The 24,274-nt window shown below is 33.7% G+C and overlaps 1 protein-coding gene across 1 annotated transcript; it reads left to right on the plus strand.

Annotated features, from left to right (window-relative positions):
- Positions 1-1,556: 1,556 nt before the first annotated feature.
- On the plus strand, positions 1,557-16,843 carry LOC124537657 (mucin-5AC-like). Its single transcript, XM_047114554.1, has 3 exons — positions 1,557-1,602; positions 1,919-2,651; positions 12,149-16,843. The coding sequence occupies exons 1-3, from the start codon at positions 1,594-1,596 to the stop codon at positions 16,696-16,698; spliced, it is 5,292 nt and encodes a 1,763-aa protein (XP_046970510.1). The 5' UTR covers positions 1,557-1,593; the 3' UTR covers positions 16,699-16,843.
- The last annotated feature ends 7,431 nt before the right edge of the window (positions 16,844-24,274 follow it).

Genomic DNA, 24,274 nt, shown 5'->3' on the forward strand with positions numbered 1-24,274 from the left:
CCCTTTTTTATGACATAGGTGGCCAACGAGCAGGAGGCTCACCTGATGGAAAGTGACTACCACCGCCCATGGACATCTGCAACTCCAGGGGGCTTGCAGGTGCGTTGCCGGCCTTTAAGAAAGGAGTACGCTCTTTTCTTGAAGGTTCCCAAGTTGTATCGGTTACCCTAAAATGAGCGAAGCCGCGGGCGGGCTAGAAATGAAATATTTAAAGAATTAAATAATCAGAATGCGCGTGTGTCTGTTTCTTTATAAAGATTATTATATATTGATGGCGATCGAAGAGCTGATTCGTCATACTTTATGGGTTTAACCCAATTTACTTCATATTAAACCCCTTGTTAACAAGAGTCTAACAAAATGATTTAGTAATAACGATTTCTTTCATCCCTCTGGCAACCAGAGATGGCTGGGGCTGTAATTGCCAGTTATATTATGTAGTTATATATTATACTACAATTTAGGATTATTTGTTCAATTCACTCCGAAACTGTTTTTTTTAATTGGCCTCATATTCGTACTAGGTGTGCCCTAGTGTCCTGGAATGGTCTAGGTAAATCCTGATTGCTCTATTATCACTACAAATTAATAATTAAAACTATTTCTGATTCGAAAAACCAAAATAGATGAATTGAAATATTTTAATTGTCATATAAAACAACTCGTATATAGTACACAGTAAAAGTAAAAGTAAAGTAAAATAACTGGCTGTACATATGTATCTCCTAGGTCAGCCCAGGAGAGAGATATGTCCCATGTTCAAATATAAGTACTATATTATTGTATTCGTGTTGCAATCAATTTATTACAATCAATACTATTATTAACAAAAGAAATGTGATCACAGTACAAACGCATGAATTTATTTAATATATTTTTGAATTAAAAAAGAATAATTATGTTCATTAATTGTATATACCTGCAGAGATATACATACATACATACTCGTATTTATATATCTCACAAGACCGATATTTTCCAACAATATTGCCCGTTTTTTAATTCCAGTAATAACAGAAAAAAAATATAAATTTATTTTCTTAAATTAAATTTTAATTTATTTTTAATAAAATAATTTCGTGAATATTTTAACATTTATTGACATTTTATATGAGACAAATCGCATTATTATTATGGTATTAATAAAGTAATATATACCTCAATTTAAATAATAAAACACAATTTTTGACACTAGACACAATAAAATAAACTGCCCTTTTATAAGTAATTACTAAAACATCACGAAACACAATACAATAAATATTAACGATCAATTTCATTAACAATACCAGTTGGAATAAAACTTCGAATATGTATAAAAGGCATTTTTGTTCTTAACTTGGAGTACGCGTCTCAGTAAACAGCGCTATAGATCAATAATGTATCAGAACATGATACCTTCGTACATTTAAATAGAGAAGCATAATAAAGTATTCGAATTTTATCGACAGCAGAATTAAGTTTGTCATTATTCGTCCTGAGCACGTTTTTTTAGATGAGTTTTGTATGAGTATAAAAGCAAAACTAGGATGATTACGAGCACAGTACGTGTTAAACTATCACTGGAGTAGGATCCCTAGTCTGTCGGGTACAATGTTTTTGGTAATTAAACACTCATACATTTAAAACGTGACATTAATTACCTATATGTATAAGTTGATCGAATACTTTCTTAACGGTGTTAATTGGTGACTTTATAGAGATACCATTTCTTTTGAATGAAAGTTGTAATGATTCTTATTGTGATATTTTAATGCTGATTTTATTAATAGTTGATAATTGTTTAAATCAAAACAAATCAATAAATTTAAGTGATAGTGATGTTAATTTTTCGTGTTTCTTTTTAGAATTTGAAGTAAACTTGTCTGATTTGATTTTTTTTTAAATTTTTATTGAACTGTATTTTTTTTAATTACAGATCTATTTAGCCGCTTTTATAGCGGCGTGTGGTGCTGCAAAACTAGACCGCACGTACCTACCACCACCATCAGCCGCTCACGCTGGTGGTAGCCCTGGCTCCTTACAAGTTCCTTTAACCAGAGCTATCGATCAAGCTTCACAGAATATTCCAGCTGGAAGTTTCGTTAATGAGCACCAAGGTGTTGTCGTCGAAGCTGCAATAGCTGGAACTAGAGCATCGAGCCAGCAGAGTGGATTGGGTGGATCAAGGGATACATATGGATCCACAGATTCAAAGGTTGGGGACGCAGCATTCAGAACTACTTCAAATCAGCAGCCGAACCATAATTCCAATTTTGGATCAGGTCATAGCGAAGAACCAGATTTATCAGCCTTTTATCAACCCTCGCATTCCTTTAAACCAGGGAACGTTCAAATCATTCGAGATTATGTATCTGATACTATTAAATACCATAACGATATAGATCTGAACAAGTTTAATTATGGTTTTGAAACGAACAATGGTATCAAGGCATCAGAAAGTGGTGTGGCCACCAATGGAGTTCAGGCTCAAGGAGGTTATTCATACACTGGTGACGATGGACGTGTTTACAGTGTGTCATATACAGCAGACGAACATGGTTTTCGAGCACAGGGAAGCCATTTGCCAACTCCTCCACCAATACCGCTCGCGATCTTGAAATCCTTGGAACAGAATGCCAGGGACGAGGCTGCTGGAATCATTGATGACGGTGAGTTGATGAATTAATATCTTCATAAGTTGACTAAACTAAAACGAAAAACTGTAATCAATATATTTTAATATAGTTAGTAGATTTAAGTCTCCGACTACACAAGCGTCTATAGCCGAATAGTTCAGTCACAGAATCGATCGCCATTGGGCTGTTATCCCTATTCCTAACTAAATTGATAAGCTTTAAAGGAGGGGTAAATATGAATATTAGTAATTCGTTAATACATTAGTGGCCTTGCTGTTACTCTTTAAAAAAAAAACACAGTCTTCCCTGGGTTTTATTCAAATGTTACTATATAATAGGATTCTGAGATATTTTAGCGCTGTCTATTGATACATTTTATATCTAATTTGAAAAACGCTATAATTAATGCTTTCATATATAAGACAAGAGGTGACTAGTTGCTTTGGGGTTAGTAGTCAGGTAAACAGATAGACAGACACAGGCATTTATAACATACTAGCGACCGGTCCAGGCTTTGTACTTTTACGTTATATTATGACCAAATTACATAAAATAATAAATTGTAGCCTGTATATTATTCTGATATATAACCTACATCACTGTAAAATTTCATCCAAATCCGTCCATCCGTTTTTTCGTAAAAGAGTAACAAATATACATCCATCCATCTTCAAAAAGTTTATAATCAATCAAAATCAAAATACACTTTATTCGAGTAGGCTTTTACAAGCACTTTTGAATCGTCATTTAACAAATAAGTGAGGCTGCCACCGGTTCGGAAAGTAGATTCTACCGAGAAGAACCGGCAAGAAATTCAGTAGTTACTCGTTTTCAACATTGAAAAAATACAAAGTCAAGTTAGTTAAATACAATTATTTAAATTAATATTTCCTGTTTGGAAGTCAACAGGTATTAACTCCACGCTTTTTATCATCTATAAAATCTTGTATCGAATAATATGCCATTTTACCAATGTATTTTTATAAACGATTTGAATTTACGAGACGGCAAATTTAAAAATGTCTGCGGAATTTTATTTTAGAAACGGATACCTTGCCCCAAGAAGGATTTATTGATTAATAGTAGGAAGTATCGAATATAGTTAAACACATACAGTTAGCAGCGTAAGAAAGTTTAAGCATTCCTTGCACCGCTAACGCGTCACCATTAGAAGTGAGATGTTACGCCCCGCGCCCCTTGCACATGAATGAACGAGTCACAATCGTTCATTCAATCAAACGTTTTCATTCATAATATAATATATTAAAGTTGAGTGTTATAACTTGAAACGTTAATTAAATTGCATGTGAATTTATCAATTCGAAAGGATATTTTTGAGAATAAGAGTAATTACTTAAATCAAATCAAATAATTGTATTCAAGTAAACTTCACAATGAAGCGTTTTTTAATTAAATACTTGGTAGTATCCGTTTCGAAAAGCAGCCTTATTATCTTATGCCTCATAAAAGCTTTTTTTTGATAGGTATCAACCATTCATATATTCTACTGACGTTGCTGTTTATGAGCGGTGGTAAGCATGAATCATCAGGTGGCCCAAATATATATGTAGAAAGCCTATATCGCTTAAATGTTTTATTAAGTAAGCCACGTGGATCTTACAAAGATGGGAGTACAAATTAAGTCTTCCAAACGTAATAATGACGTAAGAATCAAAGGCATCATATGTATTTGTTTACATTAAAGCCATATACACATTAAAACCTTCTGATCACAAAGAAGTAGACGATCCATTACGAATCTAATCTAATCGAATTTAAAATATTTATTAAAATAGCCCTTTTTTACTACACGGTACTTATACTAAAATAATATTTTTTACAACTTTTGTATGTCTCTCTGTTCCGGCTAATTTCCTGCAACGGCTGGACCGATTTTGATGGGACTTTCACTTGCAGATAACTGATTAAATAAGGAGTAACTTAGGCTACAATATTTTTTTTGTTAAATTCAAACGCGTACAATATCGCTGGTACAGCTGGTATCGTAAATAAATTTATCGATATCGAAATCGGTTTATTAATTCGCTTAAACACCTAGATTAATTATATATCAAAATGTATATATCTTAAATGCCATCCCTAGAAGGCGAATCGAGTCAAATAATAAAATTATATTTTTAAACTTGTAAATATTGGTCATGCAATTTGTCATACTCATTACATTTTTGAGTTTTTAAAATATAACTTTTCATTTTAGTTTGTGGTATGTACGTCAGTTATTGTCTATGTTCTATTTATCCCTGACGAAGTTAATGCAAAATTTCATAGTGATCTATTAAGTAATTAAGCCATAAAACGTTGCAAACTTTTGCATTTGTAATATTGTTAAGTATTAATAGTACTGCTTCCAGAACTCCGACTCTCATTGAGGCTTCTCGGCAATCAATATCCTTAACAGCTGATAGCTTTAACATTTAATTCCAGGCCGTAAAATAAATATTTAATTTCATCTTGTAAAAGAAATAATTATTAAGTGTATTTTGACTACTTCAATATCTATAAAATTGAAAGTCTGAATATATTTGTTATCACTTATCAGCTTAATCGTTATTTTCACCCGTTAGAGCTGTTTTGTAACGGTTTGATAAGAATTAGCCAGTGTTATAACTGACACACACATCACTACATACTATAAAACTAAGTCGCTTTCTTTGCCCCTATATGTCTGTATGCTTAAATCTTTAAAACTACGTAACGGATTTTGATGCGGCTTTTAATAGGTAGTGTAATTCGAGAGGAATATTTTCGTATATACAGTATAGGAAAGGAACACTGATAATTATAGAAGTTTCTAATGTAATGTCGTAAATGAAAAAATTCTGTAGTATATTTAGTATCACTATTGCACCCGTGTGAAGGCGGGTCGCTAGTTACTTATAAGTTCCCACAGTGTTGTAAGGAATGCTCATTATTTGTAAGCGTCAAGCTGCATGTGTGATGACCTATGATCTATTATAATTAAAAAAGGATTCATTATCACGTCTGGTGCTTCTATATTTAGAGAATACTTATTATAAAACAGCATAATTGTTCGACTTTTATACTTACGAATCGTTTTATACGACGTTTTTGAATTACGCTAAAGACAATTGTACAATTCGCAAGCAAGATCAACCGATAATCTTTATTAATAATTAACATACAGGCTTATATTACGCGGACAACAACACATATAATATTGGTAATAAATTTTAAATTGCCTTGACTTTATCTGAGATTTGCTATAAAAATAATATCTTGTTCTTTTGCTCTATATCAACACATGATGTTATTTACATAAATATATTATACGACATATATAGCATATTGTATGTGTCGGCGCGGAGCCACGAATTTAAGAAAAACACGTGTCCAGAAATGATTATTTTAATAATTTAAAACTATTTCATTGTTAAATGAATAATTTTTAGTGAATTTTGAAATGTTAAATTACTCTGAAATATTTTAGTGTTTGTAAACAGATTGTATGTTGAGTGAATAAGTCTACCCACCTATTCTTGTTATAAAAGATCAAGCGCCCGCCGGTATCGACAGACTTGGTCGAGCCGTCGGGGCGATCGGACCGTCTCATATTGGAATAAATCAGAGAGAATTATTCCCTGAGTTTTATTTCATACCACCGAAGATGGTTAAAGATCGAAACTCTGCCACTCGTGACGTCAGCTATGCTGACGTCATGTGTTTTTTAAAAACGCGCTCGGGCATGCTTGCTCCGTTATCAGAAGTGGGATCGGAACAAGCTCCGATCTCTGCCACGTCCTCATCAGCTTCGGTTCCACCTGTCATATAAGGATCGCTACAAGACAGAACCATATTGCGAAGTGATAAGAAGATCTCTAAGCGCAGTGCTTAAACTTACTGCCTGGTGTAATGGGGCCTATCTATGTGGGAGGACCGCAAACCACGAATCCAATAAATCATTCATCAGCTCCTAGGCCGACTAGTGCGGGAGTACCCACTTCATCAACACTTGAGGCGGCTACTTCTTACAATTAAGAACAATATGCTTCAAGGGCATCCTCATTTGCCATGCTGTTCATATGTGTGGAACATCTTAATTGAAAAATCAACAACTGACCATGTGGATCACGGAGAACATGGATATCACAGGGAAATGAGACGCTAAGATAAACAACACGTCAGGAAACAGCCGAGCAAATGGCTATTTGGAAAAAGTCATTACTACCCTCAAAAACGAGTTAATAATAATCAAGAACTACGAGACCGAACAGTGCATCTACTATATGAAGTTGCACCACTCTATTATTACACAAAGGAAACATCGCATACCACCTGAACTTCTTAAACCTGATCGGCATTAATAACAAGAGGACTTTGCAGCACTAACAACACGACAACAGCAACGAGTGACTTTTGTGCGGAATAAAACAGTCATCGCTTCTATTCTCAGAAAACTAAAATCATTATTTTCAGCATAAAGATTAATGAGTCCACGTAACCACACATTACTTGATATGATTAATTAATTGTGTCTTTCGAGATTTACAGGTTTCATAAGAATAACATCGCATCGCATCGCGAAGTTGGTTGGCAGAGGGCGCTCGTGATCAGCTACGTCGTGCAACGCAGCCGGGCGACCAAGAAATGCGACTGGTGCAGAGCACGCACCATCCCGCAGAATGGCACTAATAACACAACTAAAGCAACGAATGACTCTTGTTCGAAATATAACAGTCATCGTTTCTATTCTCAGAAAACTAAAATTAATTATTTTCAACGTAAAGATTAAGATTCCACGTAACCACTATTACTTGATATGACTAATTAAGTGTGCCTTTCGAGATTTACAGGTTTCATAAAAATTACGACAGCGGAGAAGGTGGTCGGCAGAGGGCGCTCGTGATCAGCTTCGGCGAGCACCACAGCCAGAAACACGACTGGTGCAGAGCACGCACCGTCCCGCAGAATGGCCGTGATAGCGGGAGTTGCCATCCATATTACGAGCTGGTCAGTCAGTCCGAGTGGTCAACATCGACGAGAACTAATCATCGCATAAAACTGTGAGGCAAAATTTACTTATCTTACCTCTTATAATCTAAAAAGGAAAAGCTTAAAATCTAAACAGAAAAAGAAATAAAAAAAAGAGATCAATAACAAAAAAAAAAAAAAAAATTTTGAATATTAATTACCATTGAGATTCCTCGTGCAACCATAACTAGACACGTACACTCTGGTTTGAGAGTGATACCTCTGAGCTAACCACGTGTTACCCTCGTACTACTCACGGATCCTTGATGTATCCAAAAGTGAACCATGAGATACCGTTGGGAGGCGTTGTGGAGCCGTGGTAGCCATTTATATACCGTAATCTGGAGAGTGATACCTCTGAGCTAACCACGTGTTACCCTCGAGCTACCCTCGAGCTACCCGCGGATCCTTGATGTATCCACAGAGAACCATGAGATACCGTAGGGAGACCTTGTGGACCGTGGTATAGACATGTATACACCACAGATCTACGAGAACCTTTAACAGTTATTATGACAAAGTTATGAGCATAGTATGCGTAAAATCTGCCCATATTTATTACAATACAGGTGCATGAGAGATTTCTTTGTGTACTGTTTTACAAAACAATTATCAAAGGTCAACATGATGTGTTGCTTACAGATACCTGCTTCAAAAATATTTTTGATTCGCAGATTTCCAATCGCACAACTTAGGCAGGTGCAGAGCGCGCACCGCCTGTCAGAATGGCCGTGTCGGCGCGGAGCCACGAATTTAAGAAAAACACGTGTCCAGAAATGATTATTTTAATAATTTAAAACTATTTCATTGTTAAATGAATAATTTTTAGTGAATTTTGAAATGTTAAATTACTCTGAAATATTTTAGTGTTTGTAAACAGATTGTATGTTGAGTGAATAAGTCTACCCACCTATTCTTGTTATAAAAGATCAAGCGCCCGCCGGTATCGACAGACTTGGTCGAGCCGTCGGGGCGATCGGACCGTCTCATATTGGAATAAATCAGAGAGAATTATTCCCTGAGTTTTATTTCATACCACCGAAGATGGTTAAAGATCGAAACTCTGCCACTCGTGACGTCAGCTATGCTGACGTCATGTTTTTTTAAAAACGCGCTCGGACATGCCTGCTCCGTTATATGATATTTATTTCGTTGAAACTAACTACTTTCCACGTAAAATGACCGGTTGTGTTGTGTGTGGAAAAAAACATTTTTAATAAATAACAAATTATATTTTTTTGGTTTTGTTTTTAACACATTATTGTAAACAAGTGTATATAAATATAATATGTTACTTTCACTTTCCGATTGAGGGGTTTAACGTATCAGATATTCTTCCTGGTATTGTTGTGGTTAGAAGGGTGGGCGAGCCAGTGTAACATGGCCTTAGTTCTCAAGGTTGATGGGTGAATGGGGAGGCCATAGTCCAGATTTAGGGCATTTACAGGATGACTTTATATTTTCTACCAAGTAATATAATCAGCAATATTTATTCACTAGCTGTGCCCGCGACTTTGTTCAGGAAAAAAGTTGTTGTTCCAAGTTACCTATTGCCAGTGGAAGTCCCGTCAAAATCGGTCCAGCCTTTTCAGAGATTACTAGGCACTGTACGTAGCGATGAATAAGGTCGAATATACGCATTTCGTTCCTTAGGAGGTCGACTTGTAGAATGGGTTACTATTACGGATATATTTAAATCTCATTGTGTTTGAATAGTACGTTTCTAAGCCACAGGACTGTGTAATAATAATTAGTGTATAATTTAATTAATTAGACAATAATTTAATAGCGATTATAATTAAATCGATCTGTTCGCCTATGCTGGGGGCTGATTCTACTAACTTTTAACGGTAATGAAACGTTCGCGATTTCGATCAAACTTGAGCTCAAAGGTAACTGAGGGCAATTCTACTTATTCATCTCAGCGATTTACATTCCGATACAACATCCACCGAACCGCAAGTGTTCTGTTAGTAGAATTTGCGCCCTGTTATGCAAAATGTATAAGTAACTTCATAATATGCTACAAATTGTCTTTATATAACATCGTGTTGTTACTAGTATGATAAATTAGTTTATTTACCTTTCAATTAATGATTCTCATGTAATAAAAGTTATATACAAATATTATGTGAATTATTGTTCCTCGTTCTTAAGACGTTAGCAGACGTTTCCTACGCATATACACATATATGTGTGTGTATACGCATATAATATGTAGTCTTCGGGTTTCTAGTTTGTCTGAGTGACCTGGATAAAGAACACTTAATTATTTCTTTATAATATTGCAAATGCTAAAGTATGTCTGTCTATTTGTTACGCTATCACGACTGAACCGATTTTGATGAAATTTGGTTTGAAGCAGATTTCTTCACCAAGAAAGAACAAATAAGCTAGTTTTTATATCTAACACCTATTACCAGACAAGATATTATAGCTTAAAACGTGATAAAAATTTTCATAATTCTTCTTTATTATGGTAATGAAGATTCACCCCCTTTCACCCGTAGGTTAAAACAAATACGGGATTTAAATTAATTCATTTCTATTACATTTCTTATACCTTCTTAAGCTATTAGAATTACGGATTTGAATCCGTAACACCCGGCTAAGATTCACGTGTTCCAACGACTGAACTATCTCGGCTTTATTTACAGCATCCATAATATAATAATAGTCAATTTGTAAAACAGTTAATGAACAAAACCGGATACTTTATTCCATTAGATTCAAACACTTTTGTGTAATCATAAGATCAATATCTACACATAATTAAAATAATTAATTAATCGTGTAATTACCTACATAGTAATGTGGATTACGTCGAAAAAAACCCAGAAGTAAATACGGTAGTAATTCTTTCACACAAATTACATAGACTGTAATATTCAATGGATATTAAAGTATAGTAACAGCCTGTAAATTTCTCACTGCTGTACATTCCACCACGCTGCTCCAATGCGCTTTGGATACACATTTGGCAGAATTTCGTTGAAATTAGACACATGCTTTTTTTAGGTTTTCTTACGATGTTTTCCTTCACCGCCGAGCACGAGATGAATTATAAACACAAATTAAGCACATGTATGTAGTGCTGATTGCCTGGGTTTGAACCCGAAATCATCGTTTAAGATGTATCCGTTCTAACCACTGTACCATCTCAGGTCACGGAAATTACTTCAATGAAAGTGAACAAACATTAACTGTTGTATTTATTAATTAACAAGAAACATCTATTGACACGATTTCGTAAAAGTAGAGCCTATCTACACCCATATGTGAACGTATCGTACTAATATTATAAAATCGAAACTTTAGGAGGATGGGTATTAAATGTTTGTAACTCTTTCAAGGAAAAACTACTAACTTGATTTGGATGAAATTTTACAATAATATAGGTTAATATCAGAATTACACATAGGCTACAATTTATAATGATTTTATGTAATTTGGTCATAATATAACGACTCGTGCGAAGCCGAGGCGGGTGGCTAGTGTTATATACTTCGTCTATATATTATCATAATAATATAAACAACATATTCGTTTTAATAATTAGACTTGTTATTTAAATGTTTTATTTGTTGAACTCAAAGTTTACTTATTAGTTTTTATTTAATCATAAATCTTTTTAATTCCGATGTTTACAGCTGTCGAAGACTCCGTGACGTTTTGTATCAAATAATATCGTATTTTTTTTAAGGCAAATTATTTATTACATATAAACTTTAAACGACGTTCGTTTGAAAGTTGTCGGTCTCTATAACCTTGTAGTGATTGCTCTGATCTTTCGTATATAGTAAAACAAGTGCTTTTAGGCATCACTTTTAAAACACGCGATTGTATTCGCAATAAAAGTCAACTAAGATCATTTTTGGTTCCGCGTTTCTATATTAAGAACGCCTTCGACTGTTTACGGAGTAGAAAACCGAAAATAAAAAACTATTTAAAAATATGTCATCGTCGATCGTGACATATCACGTTGTACGTATGTAGGGTTCCACCTAGTTTTTATATATTTAATGAATGGTGACCTTCAAAATAGAAAAGAAATATCATAAATGTAGAATCTGTGGTATACTATCAATGAAACCTGCAAATTTAAAATCGATCTTATCTCTGCGAATGCGACATTGGCAGAATATTTGGCGCCCAAAAGTAATTAATTAAATTTAAAAAAAAAGAAGAATATTTGAAAATGGAACATTATTTTTTACGTAAATCCGAACAAAAGATCCATATGTATTTTATCTGTGAAAGATATTTTGCGATTTACATTCGTCTATAAAAAAAATATGACAGATATATACAAATATATTCAGGAAACTAATTAAGTGTTAGTTCAATAACTTTAACTAATACTAAACCCTTTACACTGATTTGTTCTTAAAAAATCCGTTCAAACATGACAGGATTACATTTAAGCCGATTGTGTAGCTTGATAAATGTATTGCCGACTGATAAATGGCTTAGACAGAGGCGTTGACAAATGACTTACAACTTTCGTTTTTTATTTACAGGCTCGTATGACGCTAAGAAGTACAATGAGGGCGGCTATTACACAAAAAGCAAAGCTAATGGCGAATATAATGATAGACAATCGAATAAATTCGGCGAACGACCTGGATCCTCTGATGGCAGCGGGACCTTCATTAATCAAAACCAACAAGCATTTGGTACATCAAATTTTAATGGACAATTCGGTTTCATTCATGATTCTTCCAAGGATAAATTTAATTCAGAGCCTTTTAAATACAGCGGCGCTCATCAATTTAATAATATGAATGATAGAAATACGGTGCCGAAGATTGAACATAATAATCAATTTTTCTACAATGGATTCGGTTCGAGAAATGAATATCTGCCTCCTAATAGAGGTCAATTTGATAGTACATTCTTTATCGGAGGTAATAAAGATAGCTTTAGCATTCCACAAACGAATTTACAACAAAACTTACAAGGTCAGGGTCAATTTGGAAAGCCTCAATTTAATAATATGAGACCAAATACTTTCGATCTATCACCTGGAATAATTTCACAACCAGCTTTTAATTCACATATAAATTCATTTCCTTCAAACAGTTTTAACAGTCAGGGATCTATGAGTAGTTTTAGTAATGATAAAAATGTTAGTCCATCTACGTCTAGTCAGTCTCATAATAAACCAGAAAGTAATGCTGCAAACAATTTCATGAATCAAAATCCAATTATTACTCAACAATCAATGATAGCATCCAATGATAACAAGCCTATATTTACTCAAGACTCTTTTAGCCAATCATTTGCTTCAGTATCTTCTTTTCCATCTCAGACTCAGTCAGGTTCTTTACCAACAACTCAATTAAGTACTGCTTCTGGATCTTTTAATCCAAATGTAAATACCATTGTACAACCTCAATATACAAAGGTACCTGGTTCTAGTTTTGATAAAACTTTTTCGTCAGTTGTACCGACAGTACAACCTCAATTTATCTTATCACCTCCTTTCGAAACCCCAAAAATTAGCGAGCCTTCCACTTTACTTAATTCAGGTAAAACTGAGCTATTAAATGCTTCAAATGTCCTTTTCGGAGCATTCAATCCTAGTATTAATACCGTTGGGCAGCCTCAGTATACTCATATACCCATCGCTGGTTATGATACATCTTTGTCGTCAGTTATACCAACATTACAACCTCAGATTATACAAACTACAGCTTTCGAAGCCCCGAAAACAAAAGAGCCTGCCACTTTACTTGATTCCGGAAAAACGGAGTTATTAAATACTCCAACGATCTCATCTGGATCTTTCAATCCTAGCGTAAACACCTTTGGACAAACTCAATATACTCAGGTTCCTATCGCAAGTTATGATACATCCTTGTCATCAGTTATACCAACAGTACAACCTCAGATTACACTGACTACCCCTTTTGAAAACCCGAAAATAAGAGAGCCTACCACTATATTTGATTTCAGAAATATGGAGTTTTCGAATGCTACGACTATCCCGGACTTAACCGTGACTAATCAAAATATTCGTTTACCAACAACTCAATTAAATACTGCTCCTTCTGGAACTTTCAATCCTAATAGTAACATAATAGAACAAGCCCATACTCATATACCTATCTCTAATGTTGATCCATCTTTTCCATCTGCTATATCAATATCTCAACCTCAGATTACATTAACTACTCCTTACGAAGCTCCTAAAACTGGAGAGCCTGCCACCGTAGCTGATTTCGGAAAAACTGAATCACAGAAAACTACAACGGTGCAGGACTTTACAGTAACAGATAGTCAGTCTTCCAAAATTTCAGGACTAACTAGTTCAAACAACCAACAATTCCCAACTCAACCTACGTTAACAATAAGTGGAAATAATTTTTCAGGCCTCAGTACCTCATCCTTTGACACTAGTCCCCAAAGTACTTCTCAAAGTTTCGATAATACACAAACTACTCAATTCTCAGAAAATAGTACACCTCAAGTAACACAAGCTATATTTGTACCCAATCGCCAAAGTGAAACTGAAGCTTCAAAAATTACTCAGGCTCCCACTACCGGTCAGTCAAATAATTTCAATGGCCAAACACAAGCCGCTGATCATTCCTACATATACAACACACCCTCTATAGCGTTTAATACACCTTCAATACAATCAAATACTTTCCCTAGTGGAATGCCATCACTTCAATTTGATAAAGTAACTCAATCATTAACTCCTCAAGATTCTACTTCAACTACTCAATATCAAACGCAATCTACTTTCAATAACTCTCCTATCCCTACCACTATGTTATCGTATACAACATTACCAGAAAATGAACTTAAAGAAAGTACTTTACAAGCATCCATTGGTATAACACAGGCTTCTTTATCACCTTTTCCTTCGATAGTCTCCACTGATTCATCAAACTTTAAAGAATCTTTGCCACAATCTGAACTAAGTACACCAAGCCAGTCCTCATTACCTCAAACGAGTACTACATCTGTAACTGAAACTGCAGAAGTTTTATCTACATTTTCAGACAATCGTATTGGTTATACTGATAGCCAACTATTAGTGAAAGATAAAATGAATGAAGATATAAATAAAATGAGTACTGTACAATATACCAATGAATTATATCAATATGATAAACCAGCCCAAGAATTACCATCTCAAACCGAAAAAGAGGGTGGTGAATTGAATATTAAGACAGAAAGACCTCAGTTAGCAGTATCTACTTCACAATTTAGTCAAGAAGGCTCAACCCTACCTATGGATCAGAATACTATCCAGGGAGAATCGGAAACATCACAAACAATACTTGACAGATTTAATCAACATGATATCCCGAATCCAACAGAACATACCGTACAGTTAAGCACACAACCCGCTAATCTACCGTCGACCATGGCTCAACAAGATTTAAGTAGTAATGAGTATACTACTTCTCAATTTCAACAACACACAAGTCCTGCAATAGCAATATCAAATTACAAACCTTCAACACTTTTCCCAAGTACAGTACCAAGTAATACAGAAAAACTGTCAGATCAAACCTCTACAACTTTATCGGATAACCCAACTATTGGACTTCAGTCTACTACACAATTAGATGGTTTTAGTATTAAGGAAACAACATCTTCTCACTTTCAGCAGACGAATCAACAAACTGAAACACAATTTAACTACCAGCCATCGACATCGATCCCAGCTGTTCAAACAACCCCTGAAATAAATGAGCAAACTCAGTTTGCGTCTATCAGTCAAATTCTTGGTACACAATCTACTGCACAGTTTAATCAAGAGAGTTACACCAACAAAGCAACCACTTTGCCACAATTTCAACAAACTGTTACTCAATTTGCTTACAAGCCATCTACATTAATTCCAGCTGTAGATCAATCTACATTTGATGGATTTAATACTCAAAATCAAGATAAGCAATATACTTTATCCACTTCATTCGTTCAACCGACCGCAACAGACGAGCCGACACAGTCTGGTACACAAGCATTCGAGGGAAGTATAGACAAAAAGCAGACTACTATGTCTCATTTCCAAACACCCAGTCATGAAATTTCAACGACATTTAGTCAACCATCAACATTTATTCCCAGTACGACTCAAACTGAAACTCCAGCTGGCACAACCCAGTTTGGGGAAGTATATGACTATAAGAAGCCCACGGAAGGCTTAATTACACCTCAGAATGAAAATAATGGACAATTGAGTACTGTCAGCCAACAATTTGCAACCCAGTCCAACATGGATCATCAAACCATGACAATTACCGAAAAAGAAATTAATATGCAAGAAACTCAACAGCCTCAATTCAATACGCAACCCAGCACACAATACAACCAGGAAGTAACCGAGAAAGTTACAATGCAGTTTCACTTGGCTCAAAGCGAGGCAGTGACTGGAGCTGAATATAATACAGGTTCAACAATAATTCCAAGCTCACCACAATTACAAATGACCTCTAACACTCAAGTACCAGATCAAACATCTACAGTAGGAGAAGTTTATGAATACACAAAACCTGCGCAAGGTTTACCTCAACAAACCCAGGATGAAAGTGAGCATTTTGATCAGAAAATTCAAATGCAACTAATTGAAAAACTGACAACAATTCCAGCTGAAAGCGCTTTCGAAACAAAGCAAACAACTATTTCTCAATCGACTGAAGCACCAATATCAACTTCTGCTACATTCCAAACTCAATCGAGTCTAAACTCCCAAACAACAAATAGTTTAACATCTCAACCTGAACTTACACAGGAAACCTTGGCAGAAACTATACCATCTGCTTCCCCACCGCAATTTTCTTTCTATAGCGCATGCTGCCAAGGAATTAAAACAGAAAAGAATCAAATCACGACATCGGCCAACGAAGTCCAAGAAAGCGAGTTAAATCCAAGTACTCAAAATATGGATCAAGTCACTGAAAAAAATGTTATAGAAGAAAAACAAAATTTAAATTTATCAGCATTGCAAGAGCCACAAAAAGGTTCTCAAACTTACGCAGGAATAGGAGAAGACTTCGGTGGACCAAGAAAACCTCCCAGTTTCGATGAAACGGGATATCATTATTAAGTAGATTTTTAAGACTTTAGTGAATATTCGCTTAGTGACTTTTAGTGCTTATTAATTAAAATTAAAACGATAACGCGATGAAATGCGTTACTCCTGTAAAATATATGGTAATAAATTATTATGTAAATACAACGATAAAGGTTTGAAATGGACAATAAAATAGAAAATATTGTCGTTTTTTTTCATTGCCTCCTGTTAATTTTATTAACGATTCAGTATTAAAGTTTTTATTTCTAATGTAACGTAACCTAATATTTCCTTAATGATTATTTAATGACTTAATTTTTTTGAGCAGATAATTTTATTTACAAAAACGAAAACAACAAGTAGTGTTAGAAGATATAAAAAAAACGTTAATCAACGTTATTAATAGTAACAAATAGATAAAAAGCACAAGGTTTTGACGTTTTAATTAACAATATAAAAGTAAAAACAAATGTGTCACTGTTGGGGAAAGACCTTAGTCGCGGGCGGTTTTTGCTAAATCATAGTATAGGTCAAAGTCAAAAACCTTTATTCATAGTAGAAGTTTTAACACTTTCTTATTTGTCGAAAATCTACCACCGGTTCGGAATATAATACCTCAGACCTGAAGAACCGACGATAGAAACTCAGCGGGATCTATTTTTTTTTCATTTTTTATAATGTCAATTTAAAATATGTTATAATAAACATATTTATGTTATTTGAAACAGCCTGGAGGCGATCATCTCATTCCCAAGGTGTGCAGTCAACTAGAAAGTCATTAGTGCTGTAATATCCCTTAATAAGTTTTGGGAATACTCAATCTGAAGGCTGTGTACCTTCCAGTGGTGATGTCCACGATCGACGATTAGTCACATCAAGTGTCACACTAGCTCGTTTGCTTCTGAAAAATAAAAACACTCTGCTGCTCACTGCTCTAGTGCGTTTGATGTAAGTGTGTCAGAATATTAGTGAAATCAATACATGCCGTATTATATCTTCCTTTACTGTTGAACGATAAAAGATGAACGACAAATTATACCATTCATTAGTAGGTAGTATCCACTTAGGAGATATTTTATCATATTTCCAACAGCGCCAGTTTCTACGGGTTTGGTGACCACATACATCAGGAGTTTCATTGGCCCCTCCTATTATCTATTACATAAAAAAAGACAATTGAGGGTGTATCGCAAAAGGTTTTAGTGTATCATTCTATCACTTGCATAAGGAAGGTTTAGGTATATAATTTATTAAGGATTTAATGTAAATAAGTTGAAATAGAACTCATTGTTAAAGATGTCGGAATAAAGCATCAAAAGATATATAAATATGATATAAAAAAATGTGTTCATCAGTGCATAGTCGGGACGGCCCACTCTAAATTCTTAAGGCAGTTTTGAAGAAAAAAATCAAAAAAATGTAAAAATAATTTCGTTTTAAATTTTTTTTTTAAAAAGCTAAAAAACGTGATAACTCAGAAATGGTTATTTTTGCACTATGCATATGGGAGTTAAAATTATTGCAAATAGTCACCCCTGTCACCTCCTAACGGATATACGTCGAATTACCAACAAACCTATATATATAAATTGTTGGGCTATTTGGACTATTGACATGACAAGTGAAAATTACATCCTGTAGATTTATAACAGTCGATGCAATTGGTTCATCCTTGACCCAAGAAGCAGCAAAAGGTTAAGTCGTTAAAGGACCAGATAGATCATACAGATATATCAAACCATATTAGGAATAACAATTCGTGATTTCTTTTAATCCTTCCAATCTCGATTACGGAGCAATGTCGAAATATAAACTTTTGCTAACTCTACATACTAGGAACTCGTGCTGTATTTGAAGAGAGCTATGCAGTTTTGTAACATTACATGCAGCGTATAACGTCTTAGATTTTAATTCGTGCGTTAATATCCGCTTTCACTAATTGTCGATGACAATTATTACGTCATCACTTGTGTAATTGTAATGTACTAGCGGAACCGGCGGCTTTATCCGTCAAATTGATAAAACTTTTAATAAAGCACTTATTTACCCCCTCGAGAGTTGAGGTAATAAAGGCGCCTATACCCTTTCCTACTCAAAATATCAACAGCCTGTAAATTCCCCACTGCTGGGCTAACGCCTCTCCCTTTGATGAGAAGGCTCGGAACATATTTTACAACGCTGTTGCAATGCAGGTTAGTGGAATACACATGTGGCAGAATTTCTATGAAATTAGATCTCTTTTACTTCTAAAAAGAGTAATATTTCTGTTAGTGACTTTTGTTTTTATATATAGGTGTTATGAAAAGTACAAGAAGATTTTTTTCTTTATACTCTCAATTAACTGTAAAATCTCTAAATAGAAAGTCACACTTTATCATATTTTACGATGGTTATTTTATTACAAATTCCAATTGTGGTTCCTTAAATTTTTGAGTGACTGCTATAGAAGACACCTTTTTATATAACAGTGTCAGGCGGACTGAAGAATATAGTTACACTGGCTCACTTATATAGTGAACAAAAAAAATAGAAAGTATATCTGTTTGATTGCAGAATACGTGACGATTGAAAAAACAATTAACAACTCGTAAGAAGAGACTCAAATTAAGGTGTACAGCATGAGTAATATCAGAGGCATACAAAAGCAAAAAACAACAACAACAACAGCCTGTAAATTTCCCACTGTGGGGCTAAGGCCTCTTTAAGGTGAAGAGGTTTGGAACATATTTCCCCACGCTGTTCCAATGCGGGTTGGTGGAATACACTTGTTTCAGAATTTCTATGAAATTAGACACATGCAGGTTTCCTCACGATGTTATCTATCAGTGCCGAGCACGTGATGAATTATAAACACAAATTAAGTACATGAATATTCAGTGGTGCTTGCCTGGGTTTGAACCCGCATTCATCAGTTAAGTTGCACGCGTTCAAACCACTGAGCAGTCACGGCTCGGCATCAGAGGCATAATACATTACAATGATAGCACTTCCCAAAAGGTAATTCCTTTTTTAAAATAAAATCAATCAGGGCGCGAAAAGAAAAAGAGGTATATTTTTATTTATAAAACATTGAAAGTGGATTTAGATCTTGAACTTAATATTATTGTACATTAAAAATGTTTGACGGTCAATTTTCATACTAACAGTATGCGAAGGATTTCTTATGTTAATTATATATGCCTTTTATGAGAAGTCATTTTTACGTCAATAATATTATTATCTTATAAATATACACAACGATTAATGCTGTTTACGCATGTGGGTTTGATGCCCAATTCGCCACACTGCAACTTGAAGCCAGTACAACTGTCGTAGATTTAATTCTAGTGCATAAAGTCTTACTTATTATATTATACTTAAGCATTTGAAGCTAATAACATACACGCGTCCTACATAATTATTATTCTATGAAAGATACATTATTATTATATACTAAGTTATAATCAGCATTAAAAAGCTTGCAATTGACCTGACATTTATTATCTTTGTTTAAAGCGACATCTTTGATAAAAGACCAAAGCTTGACAAATCAAATCAAATCAATTGACAAAATTTGATGGTTATTCGTTTAGATATTAATAAGAAATCTAACCCTAAAAAGTGATACTTAGTTTTGTTTTGAAGGACGAATGAGCCAGTGTAACTACATAATCAAAATCAAAATTAACTTAATTCAAGTAGGCTTTTACGAGCACTAAACAAATACAGTCATATTAGTTAAATATATGTATGTAATGTATTCTGCCTGGAAGTCAACAGGAACAAGGGACATCATATATGGGCTTTGGTAACCTCTTCCCTCAGGTGGCCTGTTTGCCTGTCCTGTCCAACATTCCTCTCTAGGATGTCTAATATACATAATTACAGTATACAGATTTTCTCACCAAAAATTCCCATATAGTAGACAATTTAATACGTTATCTATACATAATATAATAAAATTCTGTTTCTTTATGATATTAAAATAATCGTTTTTTACTAAATGCACACGGTATATATACCAAATTGGCATTTTTAATAATTTTTGTCTCACTGTTCGTTACGACTTATATCACGAAGAGCTGGTCCGATTTTGTTTGGACTTTCAGTGATAGAGAGCTGATGTAATAAGAAGGAACTTTAGCTATAACGATAACTTTTTTGTTAGATAAAACATGCATGGACTCGGGGGCAGAACTAGTGTTTATAAAAATGGATGCAGCATTGACTTACTGATTTAGTCATGTAGATTACAATTTGGTCTATTTATATGGCTATGGATTTTGCGATCAGTGCAAAGTTTCGTCGAAGTCATTGATTTTTACACATAGCATGTGGAGTACGGTTAATATTTCTCACGGTTTATGTATGTATATGGGCTATAGGTTATTACAGGATAATGTCCATTATTTTTTTTAAAGTTTCAAAATTATTAATTAGGTATAACCTTTTATGTAATAAAACGTAATCCAATTCAACTAAATGCATTGCATTAATTTTATGAAGGTTGAATCAGACGGTTCATTTGTAGCACTCAAAGTAACATATAAAAAAACAAAAGGGACAATTAATTCATTTGTGTACCGATCGAACATATTGGCAATTGACATATTATATATATATATATATATATATAATATATAACTAAATATAATAAGGTACCGGGAAGTATAATCAATTTACTATTTACAAAACAAAAAAAAAATTTAAAACTAAATTTATAAATACATCTTATTCATTAAAAGAGTACTTACTTAGTTACTGTTGTTTAAGAAAAATCGCCTGGAATTGGGCTCGGATCCCATCACAGGACAATAATTATTTTAAAAAATATCATTGTAAATCTGTTTATTTATCAGAAAAAAGCGAGTTTCTTGCTGTTTCCCGAAACGGTGCTAGTATTTAAATATCGACAGTAAAAAAACGCTTCATTGATTTGATTTATTCAAGCGAATGTACTTCAGAGCTAATTGTTCCGATATCACCTTTAAACTGCATTTAAGTGTATTAAATTCAAATTTAGAACACTATTGATATAACCTTACATCGACGTCTCAATTGAATTCAGACGAGCAATTAAACGAACAATAAAGATAATCATGAATTGTGAACTAATATTAAAAGTTGTACAATTTGAATATAGAGAACTATTACATAATAACGTTGCAATGAGTCGTAACGATGTTATTTTTAAACGAAACAATTATTCTAATAAATATTAACAGACATTTTGAAACGGATTAACATATTTTCGCCACTACTATGTTGTAGTTGTACTGCTAGAATACGGATTGACCTGTGTTTCATATTCTTATTTCATTTAAATTGAAATTTTAGTACGGAATAGTTGCATCATTTATTAAAATCGTTACAACTCACTTGCCGGACCTTCTCGGTAAAATCTAAATTTCGAACTGGTATATAATGACGATTCAAAATTGCTTGTAAAAGCCTACTTGAATGAAATTTATATTTTAAACCCAATTTTATTGTATACATCGCTATGTTTATATTTGTAAATATATAAGGCATAGATATCATAAGCAATAAGATAACTCGTATAATATATAAGTAAATTTTTATTTGTATTATTTATTATAAAAACAGAATAACTGTCCGTGACCTCTTTTTTTTTCGGGAAGTAAAAACATTCTACATTCTGCCCGGTCGAGGGAACAGGACGCGAACTCCCGGGACAAAAGGTACCGTCCTACCTACTAAAAAAAACCCGGTACTGTAATTGCCCTTATCCGTCGTGATTAATCGTTTCATCTTTATGTTTGTCTCTCACAAACAATATTCAACGTTTCCTATTCTATCGTCTTTTTGATTTTAATTTATTTCCTGTTTCCTGTAAATAAATAAATAAATAAATAAATAAATAAATAAATCTATTTAATTATTTCAGATATATGGAGTTCCTTTACTTGGAAAGTAAATAGATAAAGTTGTAGTAGATAGGTATAGTACGATAAAACGTATCTTTTAAATATACATATGTCTTTTATATCTTTTAATTAAACATGTGTAACAATTTAATTATAGTACTTCTGTGGTAGATTGTTTTAAAATAATCCTCGGTGAAAATTGTAATATAATTTGATATATCAACAACACTTGATCTATTTTAGATGATTTATGATGAATTTTCCCTGGTATACGGACTTATGTAGATTTTTATATAACTATATATACTACAACTATATATACAATACTACAATTATATATTAACAATTAATGAGTTTATGATCGATATGCACACCTTGGGAATGAAACGATCGCCTCCTGGCTATTTCATCTCATATTAAATTATTTATTTATATAATATATGAGACAAACAAAAAAAACACCGCTGAGTTTCTTTCGCCGGTTCTTCTCAGGTCAGGGTATTTTCTTTTTCGAACCGGTGGTAGTGTTTCAATTGACCATCAATAAGAAAGTGTAATGCGTCTATATTGAATAAAGTTATTTGAGTTTGAGTTTGACTGTTTGCCGGAAAAATATCTGATGAGTGACTTGTACCTATCCGGACGGGTTTGCACAAAGGCCTATCAACGAGAATATCGTTATCATTTTTATTCTCTATAGAAGTACTACAATTATATATTTAGTAAGAATTATCTCAGTGAGATGCTATATAGTTTTATATATCGAAACTCAGTTCGATTAGATATAAATACATTTATTTAACATCATAGGTTCAATCGGCACAATTCCAAGTTGTACAATCAATCACCCTTAATTTTTAAAATAACCCCTTTAAACCCGGATTCTGACCACCGACCGCTCTCTTTTGTGTTTCTCCTTTTTTTTCCCCTGACACCTCACAATGTGTCCCGTAAGTCAATTGGTCAGCCGAGCTAATTCCGCTTTCTTAACCTGCCAACCACGATGCCTCTGTGTTACCATCTCTAAATCAGAATAACATGAATAAAAATCATCACAACAGTAATAATAATATAAAAATTAGGTGCTGATAAATAAATATAGAAGATATATATATAAAATAGTCAAAACACACATATATAGTCAACATTTTTTTTTTTAATATGTTCAACAATTATCATTATTTTATTGTTAAATAATATACTTTGCTGTATACCAAAAAGAATTAAAATAATTGTTAAGACAAAAATATAAGTAAACAATTATTTTATATGTTGCACAATGGGCGAACTTATGTCTGTTTAGCCAATTTTCCCGCCAGCTTACAAAAAACATTAATAAAATCATACAAACATACACGACGAATGCATTTTACAATACGTATTATTGATTTTACAATTAAGGTAACCTTAGTTTGCGTAACCTAGCACCCTTTCAGATTTACAAAACGAAAAGTATATTTTTATTGACACCTGGTCACGAACTCGTGCGGCGTTTGACCTAACGGTCCGCGTTCTCATCGCCATGCGTATGCGCATTGAATCTAAAACATACATTTAATACCTCACGTTAATGTTCTATCCGTCTATTTATATTAATTATATTTTTATACGAATTTAATTAATACTTTTTCAAATTACGAACTATAAGTTCCAATTTCAAAATAAATGTGTTCTTTTTTTATTCTATCAAAAAGTTAATTGATAAATGTTTGTTGACCTCCGTGGTCGAGTACTGTGTACAC

The sequence above is a fragment of the Vanessa cardui genome, chromosome 18 (assembly GCF_905220365.1).
Source record: "Vanessa cardui chromosome 18, ilVanCard2.1, whole genome shotgun sequence".
Taxonomy (NCBI): Eukaryota; Metazoa; Arthropoda; class Insecta; order Lepidoptera; family Nymphalidae; genus Vanessa; species Vanessa cardui.

What these genes read in the sequence shown, in the direction of transcription:
- LOC124537657 (XM_047114554.1), top strand. An exon ending in TGCTGGAATCATTGATGACG is followed by an intron (nt 2,652 to 12,148) that starts GTGAGTTGATGA and finishes TTTTATTTACAG; the next exon opens with GCTCGTATGACGCTAAGAAG.